The 18,371-nt window shown below is 41.8% G+C and overlaps 1 protein-coding gene across 1 annotated transcript; it reads right to left on the reverse strand.

The window, feature by feature from the left end:
* Positions 1-11,705: 11,705 nt before the first annotated feature.
* thumpd1 (THUMP domain containing 1) lies at positions 11,706-15,428 on the reverse strand. The gene is made up of 5 exons (XM_080760653.1): positions 14,859-15,428; positions 14,584-14,752; positions 14,233-14,318; positions 13,904-14,066; positions 11,706-12,583 (listed from the first exon to the last, which is right to left on the reverse strand). The coding sequence occupies exons 1-5, from the start codon at positions 15,069-15,071 to the stop codon at positions 12,267-12,269; spliced, it is 948 nt and encodes a 315-aa protein (XP_080616779.1). The 5' UTR covers positions 15,072-15,428; the 3' UTR covers positions 11,706-12,266.
* Positions 15,429-18,371: the final 2,943 nt, after the last annotated feature.

Below are 18,371 nucleotides of genomic sequence, written 5' to 3' on the forward strand. Positions count from 1 at the left end.
AAACTACAACTGATTAACTAATTTAGCTGAGGGAGGAGACCCCATCAGGGACCCCCACTGCACCATTACCTGCCCCTTCGGAACCCTCGGTTAAGTTGCCCCATGTTCAAATCCAGATCTGCTGCACACAACTGCTAGTTTTTAACGTTCTATCGAATATAAAATCAAATATCATAGCCACTTCAAGTGGCCCACTTGTGCATTATTTTTTAAAGCAAATCTAAATTGAAAATGCTTCCTGAAACCGTTATTCTACGTAGACTGTAGATGGCGAGTGAAATTGAGTTACAAGTTACAACTACAAGCCAGATATCATATTCATATCTGAGAGACCCATGTTCATTATTAAATGATATTACACGAACACGACAGACGAGACGACAACAGTGAGTTTGTTCAACATGAATCACCTTTCTACACTAAACTGTTCTGTGAATAAGGGGTGTTCTGACAGCGCCCCCTGCGATACAAACATGTCATTACACAATTCCATAGAAGAAATAGAAGAATGCATTGATGGGAACCAACTGTGTGTACAGTCTAGGGCTAGGCTATTATTGATTCGTTTTACGTACGTACCATGCACCTGAGATCATATTTGCAAAATAATAAATCAAATGTGGGAAAAACACTTTTGCCTTGGGGATGGATGGAAACCAGAAGTCATGAAAAAATGCTAAAACGCAAAACATCAAATCAATTAAATGCATAATGGGGTCTCAGCTCTTCAATAAACTGAAAATTCATTTTCATGTGGGTTGCCAATTTCATCCGATCCAATCAGGAGAAAGTACCCATTATCAGCTTTATAGGCAAGTGGAGTTCCCAATTTGTCTGCACAATTCTTTCTGTCGTCACTTCCAATTTAACGTGTTTATCCAGCTGTATATCCTGTAATGATGTCTCTCCCCTGATTGAATAAAATTGCTATGCCGACGTGAAAATGCAGTTTGTTTGTGTAAAGAGCAGGAGAGACTCTTACTGAACAAGCACTTTAAGGTTAACAATCATTACTATCAGAATAGCCATGGTTCACATGACGTCGTATGATTATGACAGTCATGTTTCTGTTTCAGGGCTACTATCAGAATAGAGGTTAATGAACACTTCATTTTAACATAATAAAATAAATCTATTAAAAAAGGCTATAATAGTCTATTATTATTATTATTATTATTATTAATAATAATAAATCACGTAGCGTACTGCACAATTAACTATTTCAAATACATCTTTCGGGGTTTCTTACCTTTGAACAGGTGTTGGGACTTGATGAGATCACCCATCCATCTCTCATCTCCGATGGCGGAGTGACAGGGCAGAGCGAGCGCATACCGCTGCCAGCTGACTATTCTGCTTGTCACGCGCCAACTGCAGGCTGTCAATCAGTGGCATCGAGTTTGAAGCTGTACCTGTGTTTGCGTGCGTGCGTGCGTGTGAGAGAGAGAGAGAGAGAGAGAGAGAGAGAGAGATTACATATAGGCTACATCCCAAAGTGAGTTTGAAAACATGACCATTGACCAATGACAAAAAAAACTCCCACAACAATGAACGAACACAACAGCAACATTTGTGAACTGAACATAGCGATAAAAGAAGGTTAGCCAATCCAATACAACCACACTAAAGGGCTATCATGCTACCATTGAGTTCCTGCACTTCGTCTTCACTATAGTGATGGACCTCTGCTCTGACATAGACCTATGCTGCACACAAACAGAAACACATTTTAAATGTATTTTTGAGTGGTGCAACCACTCCAAGGAACAGCAATGTCCGTGTTCACCTATGTGTTGTTGGTTCACCTATGTGACGTTAATGAGCACCACTATGAGTACCAGTAGGGGCGCTGTTGTGCCAGAAACAGAGAGAGAGAGAGACAGTGCTGCACTGTTGCCTGCTAATGAGAGAGAGAGAGAGAGGGGGGTGGGAGGAGAGTTCACACAGGTGTGATTTTTTTGATAAAATGCTGCTAATTATCCCAAAAGTGACTGCAAAAGATTGCTGCAATTTGTTTCATAAAGATGTATATGCTACTCATAACAAATGAAAATGTTATTGTTTTTCTTGTTTTGTTTGTTGTTGTGAAGTGAAGATAAATTAGGCTATAGGTCTTTAGCTGAGAACAAATCCAATTAGACTTATTTGATTAATGTCCCATATACTACCTCCTTGTAGCCACTCCTTTTTTTAAATGTTTTTTATTTTATATTTTTTCATGGAGGGACAGACAGTAGGCTGACAGGAAATGGGGAGAGAGATGGGGGGAAGACATGCAGTAAAGGCCGTTGGGATCGGGAGTCGAACCCGCGTCACACTGCCAGACTGGATTGCCAGCCAAGGTGCATGCCTGTGTGTGTGTGTGTGTGTGTGTGTGTGTGTGTGTGTGTGTGTGTGTGTGTGTGTGTGTGTGTGTGTGTGTGTGTGTGTGTGAAATTGAGAATTCATAATCACAGATCTTACTGTCCCTCCAGGCTATGGGATTTGGGCAACACTGCGGACATATTGATGCACAATAACCATGGATTGCCAGGTAGGCCTGGCCTGCGCCCCAATGTGTGTATTTTGTGTGTAGCGTTAGGCTACCTTTTCATCATTTTCTTGGGAGCAAACTATGATGGCATAAATTATACGTAGGCCTACACTTAAGCTTGATTTATATACTCTGTTGTGTGAACAGTGTGATGGTGTTGCGACATTGAGCTTGTAGATCTGCTCTTTTCGGTGAGCGACACCATCGTTAGACAGAGTATGAATTAAGCATTAGTTTTATCAGAGGCTGACGCTGCTGTGATAGGATCATGCAATGTGGTAAATTTAATTGACCTAACCCCAACATCCAATATTGTTAATGCTGTCTCTTGCAAACACAACAAGACAATTAACCAGACCTCCAGCAAGCCTTCCAAGCTAGCTGTCCCAGGCGGAGAGTGCACGGGGGATCGGGTGGCTCTGGTGAGATCCAGGCACATGCCACTGTAGGTGTACACTCCTGGATGGACCATGTTGCCATAGTAACCCGCACCTAGACAGTGGAAAGACCAACATTAGGTATTGTAGCGGAGGGAAAGCCGAAACAGAGCACTTTTTAAGGAGGCAGAATGACAGGCAGTTTGTGGCTTCAGAAAATAATGATGAAATGTACAGTCCGTTTGATTGGCATATGTAGGAGCACTTCATTATGTAAATGAATTCATATCTCTTTTGTTTACCCCTGCAATGGTCAACACACAGTCACACACACACACACACACACACACACACACACACACTCTATGGTAGTTTTGCTATTATTGCTGTGCCACACATAGAGATCGAGACAGAGAGAGGAGAATACTGAGGTAGATTACCTTAACCTTTTGTGATGTCTTGGTGAGGAAGGATTGGGGGCATGTTGGTGCTTATGAATCTATAATGAGTCGTGTGTGTGTGTGTGTGTGTGTGTGTGTGTGTGTGTGTGTGTGTGTGTGTGTGTGTGTGTGTGTGTGTGTGTGTGTGTGTGTGTGTCCTATAGGTCTATAAGGCAAGGAAGGAAGGAAAGGTCACAGCCCAGGGGAGGCACCAGCACACCTGGACTATGTACGTGATTGTTTTCTATTATCTTACTATCTGTCTATGTTTGTTTATCTGTCTATCTGACTGTCTATCTATCTGACCATCTCTCTATTTGACTATCATGTCGATCTACCTACCTTCCTTCCTACCTACCTATCCAGCCATCTATCCATTATTTCATACAGAAGGATGGTCTTCCTGCTTTCTTTGTCGCACCTCCAACGGTGCCATGGCGGAGTATGCATGGCAGGTGTGTCCTCTTCCCTGAGCCAAGCCTAAGCCTGACCGCATACTAGAAAGGTAAGTTTTGCTGCAGGGTCATCAGCTGTGGACCTGTGGATGTTTCGCCCCTTATCCAGAACATCTCCTGGTGGCGGGGCAGTGAACAGGGACGTCTCCCTGACACCCTGCAGTGCAACTTATTTTGATGTCCCCCCCCAAGACTTGTCTCGTCGTCTCAGCCAGAGCCAGTGGCTTGCTTTCTCTGCTTCCGCTGAGAGTTCTTTAGTGGCCTTGCTTAGCCTGGCTCCCCGTAGCCCTACTTCCTTGAGCAGGCGTGACGTGGAGCTACCAACAAAGCCTCTAGCTCCCACCTCCACCAGGTATGTCCTCGCACTTCATCCACTTTCCCTGCACTCCGCAACCAGGTCTGCATATTTTGCCATCTTTCTTTCGTAAGCAGCTTCCAGTCCATAATAATAAACGTTATCATGTAAAGGCCAAGCACTACTTTATAGTGAGAGGGGACACAATTCAAAGATAAAGCCAACAGGGAATAATACATTATATTAACAGTCAAGATTCAGTAAACAATTAAATTACCTGAACTTGATTTTTGATTGATTTTCCAAACAGCAACATTAGCGGTGACATGGTTTCATGGTCTACCCACGGCTGCTCTCACTCACTGACTCAGTATGGTTGAGAAATATTATTTATACATTACTCAAGCAAAGGTAGTATACACACAAAATAGCCATTTCCTGTTAAAAAGTGGATTTCCAATTCCTGAGTTGATTTTAAGACTAGGGAGATGCATTTTTTGTCTATGTCGGTCCAGCTCTGGGGTCCTTTGTTCCAGCTGCCAGAGCAGATTTAGGCGTCTGTACGGAGGCCTGTCAGAAACAGGCTTATCTCTTCGGGGCCTCCTCCAACACAATGACCCATTTAGATCCTCACAGAGAGAGTGAAATCTTCATTATACACCTCTTGAAAGAGAAACAGACCTCTGCTCTTTTAAAGTACCGTATTGACAGGAGACGGGTGTTTTTTTGGTTCAGTTGCAATTAAATAAACAAATAAAAAACAACAGGAATGAATGATCCCATACTGTGGACCCTTGATTACATGTGCCATATGTTAATATCTTGGTTTTCTGGTCTTATTCACTGTAAATTCATAAAGAAACGTTGACTCGTCTCCAAGTCTATAGGGTAGTCCACTACTCCTCCAATTCTACGATTATTTGAGAATTATTATACTCAAATATTATTATTATACTTATTATTTGAGAATTCCATACTAAAAGGCTTTCTTACCTTTCTTTGTAGTTGTTACGTCCCCATCAAAGAGGTCCAGGTGTTATTTTGTGCAAAAGTTCCTTATTGGCTATTTCCCCTATCATAAGCCCTAAATGAATTGCATTGAATTGAATGGGATGTATGGGGTGTTGTGCTAATTCGCTTATTTCCATCGCTCAAAATTAGATTTTTTTGGTATATATCGTCTCTTCATAATGTAAATAATAACCCAAGCGGCACACTTTACTACTTCTTTCGATGGAAATAAGCGAATTAGCACAACACCCCATACATCCCATTCAATTCAATGCAATTCATTTAGGGCTTATGGTAGGGGAAATAGCCAATAAGGAGCTTTTGCACAAAATAACACCTGGACCTCTTTGATTGGGACGCAACAACTACAAAGAAAGGTAAGAAAGCCTTTTAGTATGGAATTCTCCTTTAAGGAAAATAGAGACCACAGCATCAATGTAAGAGGTCTCCAACCCATCAACCAACTAACCCATGATGATCCATCCGTCTATCTGTCCGAATCTTTCCCTCCATCCATCCATGGATGGATGCATGCATCCATCCATCCATCCATCCATCTGCTGGCCATTCTCAGCCATGCCTGTAGCAAAGGAGTGTCAGTATATCTGCCATGGCATCCTGCTGATGTGTATTGTGATGGAGTTGAATACACCAGCTAGCAATATGGCCTCTACCAATACTGGATTAGCCACAGTGGATTAGCTGGCTGCCCTCCTGCTGCTTATTCAAATATTGTTTCACGTATTGTCATCATAGGGGAGAGCTCTGGCCTGGCCTGTAGCCATGCAGCAAGCTGGAGAATATTCTCAAAGAGAGCGAGAGAGAGAAAAGAAAATGTCTTTGCGTCCATTTCCCCACAAAAGCGACCGATTAAAAATGTCAGTGAACGAGGAATTTGGACCGTAGACGTAGAGGGTCGGGAGAAAATGTCGATGGGTTCTGAGGCGATCTGTAGCCTCAAACAAGGGGAAATGAAGGGTGGAAGGAGGATGCAATGGAAAACTCAAGCAAGGCCAAAATCAGGGATGAAAGCGTGTCTTGATCTTTGATACGATGTGTTTTATTTTTTTCCACTCCTCTCTCTCTCTCTCTCTCTCTCACACACACACACACACACACACACACACACTTGGGAGTCAAAGCAATTGATGTGCTGCCTTTGATGGCCAAGAGAGGCCTTAAAAGCCAAAAGGACCATGATGAAAGGATGGAGTAAAAGAAAGGGAAAAAAGAGAGAGAAAATGTGTTATTAGTGGGAATGGCAAAACATGATAAATGCTTGGGACGAAGTGATAAAAAAAAACACAACGGGGGCGTAGGAGGTTGACGGTTGTAGCGGCAGCGGAGAAGAGGTGGAGGTAGACGGGAGGTCTTACCGTGCTAGTCCGGTGATAGAGGTGGCTGATGGTGGCTTGGTGGCTCCAGTGTGTCAAGGTGATGGTCCTGAGAAAGCAGGTGCGGCAAACGTGGCTAGATCGCGGACAGGGTTCATCCTGATGACGCAGCGGCCTGGACACTGGTGGACGTCCCATAGTGGAAGCGGTCGCCATCTTTGTCCCGTTGTTGTCTTGGATATCCTCCCTCCTCTTCATCCCTCCCTCTCCCCTTTGATCATCCCTCCCTGCCTTGCTCTGTCGTATGACATCATCACGCAGCGGTATCGACAAGCATCAAAGGAACCTCTGTTGAGGAGTGCGTGCCTGTCTATGTGTACATATGAAAATTGAATAAATATAGGACATGAAAAGTGCCCCCATCCACTGCTCTCAGTACGGTTGGATTATTAGCGCTACAAAAACTATACACGCAAATTCACACCCACACACCACCCATCTCCGAGCTGGCGACCAGAAGCCCCCTGCTGTGCCTGGAGTGTTTGATGTTGCCCTCAACCGCTGTGTTTAGGCAAATTTAGACCATTGCTGTAAATAAAAAGTCTTCTGTGTGAACTTGCCTGGATGAAATAAGAAGAAATCATCTTGTCTCTTTCAGTGAAGCGTCTACTGCATCCCTCTCTTATTTTGCTCTGACTCATGTTCACTCCACTTTTCTTCTCTGGTACTTCAGACAGCTGGTCCCTCTACCATCCCCAATCCTGTTAATGTTGTATATCCTTTTGTGTAGCCAGTCTGTGTTTCATACATCTGACAATTACTAAGTGTCACAATCATGTTCACAGTCTAGTATGACAGCTGAGCTGACTCTACTGCAAGAACAACAGTAATGGAATATACTAATATTAATTGTAATTGAGTAGGATTCTGAAATTGGAATTGGAATAGAATAAAGACTAGTATAATTAATGACTGTGACTTAATGATTCTGTTACTTTCCCAAGTCACCCACAGTGCACCTTAAATATTCCCACTCATGACAGGCATGCTATTCAAACATATGTATATATTTTAGACATTAGGTCAAAGACTGCTGATGTTCCCTAAGTGAATAATTAAATGGATGCTATTATAATAGGAGTGTCCATAGTTCTCTTCTCAGCCTTACAAGAACACAGTCTCAATATAGTGGCAGAAACACTAGTTCATTAAAGAGACACAGAAAGAAAAGTAAAAAGCTTATAAGAGTCACACGGCTGGTGTCCCAGTTCCACCTATCGTATAACCTCTTCTCCTGTCCTCTTTTCTGTTCTTCTGTTCAACTTCCCCAAATCCTATCCTTCTGGCTGTTCGGCCCTCACATTTCCTCTCCTATCTGATTAATTGTCAAGGTTCTTCATTCAGATCACATTATGCTAAAATGTTTCTCGCTGTGCCAAAGCCATACAATCTCCATTGATATGGAAAGTACTGCAGGCACAGCTAGGTTTATACAAGTGATTGGATTGAATGAGTGAGTTTCTCATGTATATACTACTTTTGTTAATGTGTGCTAAAGCTTCTTGCAGCCACTTTCCATCTTACTGCTCATGATTCCATCTTTCAAAATGTATATTTTTATTGCTTTGCTTTCTAAAACCAACCTCTCATTCTCTAATTGTTGTTTTCCACCTTCTCCAATCCATATTCCAAACAAAAAATATACAATTTTCATTCATACGGCCACCTTTTACCAGCTACCGGTATATTAAGAAAACTAATTTCACAACATTAGTGGCCCTATTATTACATGATCTCTTCCCATCCCAATTAACCAAATCCGTCAAGAGGATTCTTCCCATTCTGCAGGAATGTTTGCAATCTATATATGAGCAATTTATGTTTACCTGTGGATTTGTCTGGTACTAACAGCTAATAGTGGCAAGTTGACAGAGGCTGTAGAAGGTTGATAAGCATTTTGCATTTATTACTGAATCCTATTCAGTGTGTGTGTGTGTGTGTGTGTGTGTGTGTGTGTGTGTGTGTGTGTGTGTGTGTGTGTGTGTGTGTGTGTGTGTGTGTGTGTGTGTGTGTGTGTGTGTGTGTGTGTGTGTGTGTATATGCTGTAGCTATAAAGGCTAAGAAATAGCATTTAACTGCTTATTCAGAGTTCAAGTCCAGGGATATAAATATATAAGAAATGGCATTTGATTATAGTACTGGGGGTCACAATAAAGTCTTTCCCCTGCAGTGATGATGCTGATAACACATTCTTGTCGGAGACGAGATGACTGAGCGATAATCCTACTGTGATTACTAAAGCCTATCTGAATGAAATGCAACTCCTGGCATCCAGTTATGGTCTGGGGCATAAATAAAAGCCTGGTATTCTGACCCCAGGCTAGTTGTCATTCTAAAGTGAGCGTGAATTCTTCAGACACAGGCTGAAGCCAGCGTTTTGGTAAGGGGAGACAAATGAGACCCTGGAGAGCACTACTTAACCATTCATAAAGGTCAGATATGGAGCTAGTGCAATGGATGCTAATTCTGACCCCTGGGACTGTGCGCCTGTGGATGTCATTGTTTCACAGGCCTGACATTTAAGACCTGAACGAGTGTACAGTGTGTGTGTGTGTGTGTGTGTGTGTGTGTGTGTGTGTGTGTGTGTGTGTGTGTGTGTGTGTGTGTGTGTGTGTGTGTGTGTGTGTGTGTGAGTGCGTGCGTGTTATGGAAGCAGGGAACTTTGGTGCCCCCACAGAGATTCAATTAGACATGTCCACTCCAGTGTTTAACTAAAACATAAATTAATTGTATTTTTGTTCTCTTTTCAAATGTAGCTAGCAACAATTACAAACAGCTATTCAAATGTTCTCAAATTTACCATTATAAAAACAAAAGTAGTATATCATATCAGTCTATACCAAACATTAGATGTAGCTAGAAAACCATCATAGATTTGAGAAAAGCCATGATCTGAAAGATCAGCTTTATTTGTTGATCAGTTTTTAAGTTGTTTGATTCAGTAATTAGATATTTGATATTCATTGTAGCTGCCCGCCCCCTTCCTATAGAGCAGGGATACTCAAATAGATTTACCTGTGGGCCACATTACAAAAATGGCAAGGGGCCAGGGGCCAGTAGATAAAATTACGACATTAATGATACTTGATAACTTCTCTCTTTCAATTGCTTTATTTTCGCAAAATGTATCAAAGTACAATGTGCATGCACACAATATGTAAATAAATAAATGTGTTACATTTTCTTGCATAAACACAAAGAGCTGTTTCCATAACTGCACAAATTATTGCACATAACATGAGTAGCTGTTATAATAACATAATAACATAACATGAGTAGCTCTTTGCCTGCCTGCCTGCCTGTCTGTCCATGAGTAGTTATTTGTCTGCCTGCCTGCCTGTCCAATTGTCCATGAGTAGCTGTCTGTCTGCCTGTCTGAGTAGCTGTCTGCCTGCCTGCCTAATTGTCCATGAGTAGCTGTCTGTCTGCCTGTCTATGAGTAGCTGTCTGCCTGCCTGCCTAATTGTCCATGAGTAGCTGTCTGTCTGCCTGTCTATGAGTAGCTGTCTGCCTTCCTGCCTGTCCAATTGTCCATGAGTAGCTGTCTGTCTGTCTATGAGTAGCTGTCTGCCTGCCTGCCCAATTGTCTATGAGTAGCTGTCTGTCTGTCTATGAGTAGCTGTCTGCCTTCCTGCCTGTCCAATTGTCCATGAGTAGCTGTCTGTCTGTCTATGAGTAGCTGTCTGCCTTCCTGCCTGTCCAATTGTCCATGAGTAGCTGTCTGCCTGCCTGTCCAATTCTCCATGAGTAGCTGTCTGTCTGCCTGTCTATGAGTAGCTGTCTGACTGCCTGCCTGTCCAATTCTCCATGAGTAGCTGTCTGTCTGTCTGCCTGTCTATGAGTAGCTGTCTGCCTGCCTGCCAGCCAGCAAGTTGGTTAACAGAAAATAAATTGTTATGGCTGAGTAAAATAAAATACAATAAACACAATTTGCCTGAAAATAGATTACCCAGCTATGACCTTTTTCATGAAAACAAATGAGTAGTGATATGGCTGACTGAGTAAAATAAAACAATCTACCTGAAAATAGATAGCTATAAGTGAAGAGCAATTTCCGCAATTACCATTTCCGCAATTTCCGCAATTTCCATTTCCACCATTTCCGCAATTTCCATTTCCACCATTTCCGCAATTTCCGCAATTACAATTTCCGCAATTTCCATTTCCATTTCCAACTATTAATGGCAGCTGGGTTTCATCATTCAAATAAAATAGAATTCTGTCCGTTTAGCTATAAAATTATGTCAGGGAATAGGGATACACAGTATATGTCTTTCATTTGCATTGCATATTGCATTGCATATTTTCGTTCGAGTAATAGTACAACTCTAATAGTATTACTTATAATAATGTAATTAAAGATAACTTCATTCAGATTTATTTATTTTTATTTCATTTTCCAGATTTTTTTTCTTCTTTTTTTTAGATTTTCATTGGTGGGCCAGTCATAATGGTCACGCGGGCCTGATGTGGCCCGCGGGCCTGAGGTTGAGTATCACTGCTATAGAGCACCGAAGTCTGCCGTCAATATCGGTAGAGAGTGTCCACTGGTTCATGTATTTTTTTATTTGCATTGCCCCATATAGTCTAGTAGCCAGAATGTGAACCCGGACATGTTGAGTACACCAACGTTTTATGTTAGAAATGTTTAGTATGGGTCCCCAGCATGTAGAAACTGCCGGATGCTAACTTGCATAATTATGTTGAGCAATTTTCATAATTGGCATAATCTGAACCTATAAGGGGAAAAAAAATCATCTAAATTTCATCATGCAGCACATGTAGCATGTGACATGTCAAACTAGGGGGTTTTCATGATGCTGAATCCATTCCAAGCATTAGTTTTGCACAAAATACACTCCTTAGGCTAAAACGGCCATAGCCTTAAGTAGCTATGGCCGTTTATAACCCAAAGAATGTTTTTTTGCTAAACATAAACCCATTTTGTGCAGGGAAACCATAGGCTCAATCTTGTTTATGTAGTTTAAGCACCTCATTTGTAGTAAATTTACGACACTCTTTGTATAAGTTCATTGCACCATGACCATGTTGAGAAACCTACATGGGTCTGTTTAAACTTTAAAGAAATTGTGTGTACCACTGGACATTTGCATCTGTCACAAAACATGCCATTTCTCTCCTGACTCATAGGGGTCACATTCTGCTGTACTTTCCATTATACAAAAATGTATAACAAAGATAGTCAAACACACAGGCAACTTTAATTACGCTGTAATTATGAAAAACACTTCTACAAAAACTAAAATAACAAATGCAAAACAGTTTGTCCATTTGACTTGGAGAATATCACAACAAATACAGTTGATCCAACCTAAATGCATAAAAAATGGAAATAAAACCGCTAATCCTTAAAATGAAGAACAGTAGATCTAAAACTCAGAAAAAGGAGAAAGAAATTGTCAGTTGTCAGCGTAACTACACAACAAAATGATGGCGCAGGTAAAGCCAACTTGGTTCTTAAGGAGTTAACAAATATTACATCTCCATGATTTAACCAAAAGGTGGTTTAACCACATGAATTTGGTTTCCCTATTCTGGCCTGTCATAATAGGTGAACATTCAACAAAAACGGTTGAACGTGAAAAATAGCCAGTCTAGTCTACAAGCTCACAACACACTGTGCTGCGAGCTTGTAAATCAGCAATTTTGACATACATCAAAGTACATAGGGTTTAAGTGGTTAAAATCAAACTCATGATATGACAGTCACATTACGCTATTCTGTCTGATCCCGATAGACCTATTGTTCCTCTTCTTTACCATCCTTTGCTTCTTGGTCAGTCTTTGGCACGTTGACTTCTTCACTTGCGGTCTTCTCTAGTTGCTCTGGCACCACTGACTCTTCCTGGTCGGTCGTTTCCACGTCCTTTTTCGCGGTGGCTACGTCAGGTTTGGATACTTCCTCTTTCAACACTTCTTGGACATTGTACTTCCTATACAATGTATAGTCGTGGACCACGCTGACACAGCACACCGTCTTGATGACCTCCACAATGATGGTGAGCTCTGGGTTGGTCAGGTCTACCTTATTCTTTGGGTTGAGCTTCCCCACCAGACCTGCATGAGGAGTCCATTTAAAAAAGGAATTTGAAAGTGTCCCGCTGTGAAGACTATTTCAAAAACTGCATTTTTCTTTTTTGAGGGGCGCTAGCCCCTCCTATATACAGCTTTTGTCCCCTCACGTCTCATATTTGCCATTGACAATGAAAGGAGAAATTAGGTCATATGTGCCTCAAATATGACCTAAATTTGTGGCAACACAAACATTAAATGCCATTGACAAGGGAAAATTTACATCATATGCAAATCAGCTAACCACAAATCAGCCAATCACATAAATTCAGTCGTTCATGAGATGATGTATGATGATGTATAATGATAAGAGCGCCCCTCACTTCACACGGGTGTGATTTTTTCTATTCCAATTGATGAATGTAAGTGCTTGTAAGTAGAGATGTCCCGATACTGTATCGGAAAAGTATCAGATCTGCCCTCATTTGGTCATATCGGTATCCACAAATATGCCAGTCTAACCACAGATCCGACACAGGTAAGGGGTTGACACTATAGCAGGTAAATAAAAATGTTGGTAGTTTGCTTTGGAGTTGAGTTTGCTTTGGAGTTTCCCAAACTGCAAGTGCACATTTGAGTGAGTTCAATTTAGGCGTACAACCAGAAAAATTCTGGGGTGAGTTTATGGAATGGTTTTACGGTGGAGTTAAAAAGATGTGCAAACATGAAAATGTTTAAACTTAAGCTCAAAGACATGATTTTAATGAGCTACAGGGATGAAGAAGGTGCGGGATCTCACAAGGTGTGTAGTGTGTGTGTGTGTGTGTGTGTGTGTGTGTGTAATATTAATTTGTATGCATAGATATCACAGATTGAGTTATACAAGTATTGAATAGATTATTGAATGATATTTAGTATTGATGGAAAGGGGGTGGCAGCAATAAGCTATGCTTCTTCTCACTCCTTTTGAATTTGCAGAAATTGTGGTATCGGGACATCCCTACTTGTAAGGCATTGGGCACGTAATGAAAAATGTGATAGTATAATGGCAAGAGCCTGTTCTGACTCTAGTTTCTAGTAGAATCGAATGTTGTGCTCAAATAGAGCATTTAAGGACCACTGTTAAGGCTCATTCATAGTCTGGATTTTCGGTGGTGAGGTGACCACCGAACTACAATACGACGTCACGAGCAGCGGTGAAGAGCAAACCACCGCCCCAGCCCTTCTCTGTTTTTACTCACCACCACTCACCACCACTCAACAAAAATCCAGACTTTGAATGAGCCTTTAGTCACTTCCAAGACCTACAAAGTGCATTGGACATCAATTCTTGGGAGATGCAGACATGTGCCCTATGCAGTGTACCTGCTATTGATTTGATGATCTCCTCTCTGTTGTTGTGGCTGCTGTTTCGGGCCTTGAAGGCAATCGCAAAGGTGGCGTGGCTGGGTGTTTTGAACCAGGGCTCAAGGAAAGTAACAAGGTATTTCTCCATGTCTTCCTGGAAGGCCTTGCATGTTCCGCTGACCTAGAGATGGTCAGTAAAAGAGAAATTACAGTAAATGTCAAAATTGTCCACTTTGTGGTCCTCCAAAAAAACATTCTGCTACAATCATTTTCCTTTCCACATCATGCAATGATGCTTAGTTTTGTCATATTAACAAAGTTTGTTATAATTCATTTCAGCCTCTTACAGGAAGCATCCGGAGGATAACGCGGGACTTTTTCTTCTTGGTGGTGTGTAGGTCAGACAGGATATGGTGCACCAACTTGTCAGGTTCTGGAAGGACAAATAGAGCAGTCTCTTCACTTTTCTCGCCAAGAATTACAGCCATTAAGACCTGAGGCCGATTCTAAAAATGTCTTCTAAATCCTAAAGGGTAAGGGTTTCTGAAAAAAATATGTTACTTGACTTGTTAAGTCAAGTAAGTCACGTCATATCATGTCATATTTGGTACCTACTGAACTGTGAGTTTTAAGAACCCGGTCCTTTTCCAGTCAAAGTAGTAAGCACCTCCATCTTACACATTCATAAAATCACATACCCAGATTGTGAGTCCTGATGAAGATGACATTGTTTGCACCACTGTCCAACGCCTGGAAACGCCTCTGTTGCTTCCCTTTGGGTGCCTTCAGCTGAGCCACTTCCTTTTTCAATGCTGCCTCAACATCATCTTCATCACACTCTTCTTCACTGCTACTACCCTCGTTAAACTGTGATCACAAGAGTTTTTGTTAATGAATTAGGTCACGTGACATCCACAGTGTACATTTGGCTCCATTTGCAACAATACATGTTTCCACAGGCAGTGGGTAGTACCTTCTCTGGTCCGTGGAGCTCGTCAGCATATTCATTGAGCAGATTGAACGCCTCGGCGGTGCATTTCCTCTCGTTCATGTTGCAGGTGATGAGGATCCCCTGCATGCCCACCTCGAGCTCCCTGGAGCCCCCCTTATACCGCTTACCGTGACCGCCGCCGCCGCCATATCGTTTCTTACCGCGTTTTCTCGACTCCTTCTGCACATCGGACATTTTATCAGTAAAAATGGGGCGCGAATGTGACAAAATACTAAAACAGACGCAGCCAAACCCCTGGCCAGGGACTGAATGACTGGCTACAGTGGGTACTTGTTTTGGCTAGTTGCTCGTGGACTCACGTTATCGAAACAGCTGTTTTAGTTGTCTAGTAATGAGCAGTTAACAGTCAAAGCCAAATTGCCAATTAAGTAACTACAGCACTCGTGAAACCCTTACTAAATCTTACAACCAAGCTAGGTTGCTAAGCTATGCAACAAATGCCAACATTTCAACTCGCACATTCATTCACTACACAGTACACATGATGTAAACACGCTGGGAGGGAGCGCTGTATGCCGCCGTAGCCAAAAGTGTCTCTTCTTCTTCTTCTCTCAGTTTATTGGCGGATCGCAACCAACGTAAAGGTGCATACCGCCACCTACTGTACAAGAGCGTGCACCCTCATGATTGATTGATTGAAGAATGTATTAACATTGGAGAATTACAGTTTATTTCAAGCACAACTCAGTACAAGACTGTTGTGGACGACACCTATAAAGTAAGTTAAAGTAAAGTATAAAGCATTACAATAGGGTCCACCATGTTCAATTCATCATATCATTTTTCCCAGATGAGCTTTTTAGTTTTAGTTTTTTGTGACCGCATTTACTATGCTGCGGATCATGACAGTGTGAAGGCAAACCGTAGCCAATTAAACATGCAAGAATCCCATTTCTCCTCCCATACGCATTCGAGTCTACCGAAGTATTAGGTGAGAATGCGACCTAAAAGACAGTGTCATGTGGGCTCACTTTCCCGATTTGTAGTCTCAGTCTGCAGTGAGGAGCACTGGCCTAGAATGTTTGTGATCTTACATACTGAGTATGTACTGTGTACTACTCGCCCAATAATTAATTCCTTGGGAGTCAGTGTCCTCTAGTAACTAGAGGACAATATCTGACTAGTCTAGTTTCATATCCAATTGTTTATAGTAAAATATCTCCACTTTTCCAGTTGCGGCACTCAGACGACACTCTATGGCAGTGGTGAAGTACAGTACAGTACTTACACTAGGTCTCATAGTAAGTGCTCACTGAGTTCGCAATAAGTACAACTTATACTTGTACTTGTTGTACTTATGTAAGTACATTTACTCAAGTACTGTAGCCTAATTAAGTAACATTTCAAGGTACTTTTACTTACTGGAGTATTTCTAATTTCCAATACTTTTACACTACATGTCAGATCCAAATATTGTACTTTATTATTATTTCATTACATTTATTTGAAAACTTTAGTACCGGTAGTTACTTTGTAGATTTTCATTATTATTACAAAAGTCTATGAACTTTAATTTTTAGTTTGTTTAGGGAAAATTATTATGTAATTCATGCCATCCAAGATTTGTTTTGGGTAAATTATGATGTAGTTTTAGTCTGGACTTTAACGATTGTATAGGGGCAGTAAATGACAATGTAAAACATCATCTTGCTGATTTAAGTACATCTTGTTGCGAATGCAGTGAGCACTTATATGAGACCTAGCAGATCATGTCTGTCTGTCTGTCTGTCTGTGTGTGTGTCCGTCTGTCCCGCTATCCAAATATGGAGTGTGTTGCATCAGCAATCACTCAGCTCCATGGGCACAAAAGGGGCCAGGTCCACTCAGCTCCATATATGGACACAAAAGGGGCCAGTGATTTGTTTGTTGTGGACCTGGCCCCTTTTGTGCCCATATATGGAGCTGATTGCGTTCGCTTCCCGCGTTTGCGCGTCTTACTCGTAATAAATGTATTTCATTTTTCACAGACATGAGCACACCAATATGCCATCAAAAACGCACAGCTTTGTCTGGCTGTCCCCATTGGTGTGTTCACACAGACAGAGCTTTGTCTGTCTGTCCGGCTGTCCCCATTGGTGCGTTCACACGGGCAGATGAAACGATGCAAAGACGTGTTGTGAGTTGCTTTGGAGCAGCTACATCGTTGCGTCTTTGCAACATCATGTCGCTGACTTCCATTGACAATGAAAGGTAGACTGCATTGTTTAATCTGCCCATGTGAACAGTCAGTTTGTAACATGACCTGCAGCTGACCTGCTTGGGGTCACAGGAGGGGTCAAGTGCTTGACTCCAATGCACCCCCCCCACACACACACACACACACACACACACACACAGACGGTACCACACACTAACCAGTAAGACGGGCTAAAGGGCAAGGTCGCGCTTAAACAGTAGAAATTCTTAATACGGCAGTTAAGAAGCAGGAGTTAAACTATTAATCTGGTGTCCGTGAGGTCAGATGTAGATTTGCTGGCCGGCTCCATATATGCAGTTCTAGGTGATGATCCAGTCTTCTCCATGTATGGATATCCAAGTTCCAAAAGGTCAGTGTCATGACCTTTATATGGAGATCCAGATGATGATAGTGAGCTTCACATATGGAGATCCATATGTTGCACCAACTTGGTTAATGACTCACGTCACATAAACCACTGGTTATCATGAGACTGACACAATAGGTCCATAACTCCATATGGCTTAATATTGATGACAATAGGGATCTCCATATATGGGCATAAAAGGGTGTGTGCTAATTAGTGATATCACAACCTCATTATCAACCGCATTATATTATTAGGTGATATCACAATCTCTAGACAAACACGGTTTGTCACCAGGTCATTAAGTATGCATTGAAATTCTGTCGTGTAGTATACTATTTATGACCAGTCTAAAAAGAAAAACAAGGTACAACAATGGTTAAGAAAGAACAAATGAAAATAACTGCCCTTCCGTTTGTTGCCCTTAGTTTAGAGCAGTGTGTGCTCGGCTATATAACTTAAATCACAAACCAAGTGGAAAATGCAGCACTCCAAAATAAAACATGCAAGACTGGCTCAGGTGCAATTTCTCATTTTATTGAGAGCGCCAACGCATTTCGGCAATTGGCTTTCAGAACAGATTAAACCCACGCGATATACTGCACTGAATCAGATACGGCTTGAAAAAGAACCTGAGCTACGGGTATGCAAGATACTTGTTTCACAGGTGTGTTGATGCTAATGAGGGCATTGTTGCAAGATGGGTGTTGTCTGAGCTAGGGGGTCAAAAGATAGTGGCCAGCTGATACCAACAATGTTTTTAATTAACATTGCTAATGAACTCATGGGGGAAACGCATCATGCACCATGGCATCCCTCAAGGGACCAGAAATACAGGCCCAGTAAGACCTGATAAAAGCACAGCACGTTAGGCCTGCTGTTCATTTAATAAAACAAATTCACATGTACAAAGGACACAAGAACCAAGAGG

The sequence above is a fragment of the Protomyctophum bolini genome, assembly GCF_963924005.1.
Source record: "Protomyctophum bolini genome assembly, chromosome: 3".
Classification (NCBI taxonomy): Eukaryota; Metazoa; Chordata; class Actinopteri; order Myctophiformes; family Myctophidae; genus Protomyctophum; species Protomyctophum bolini.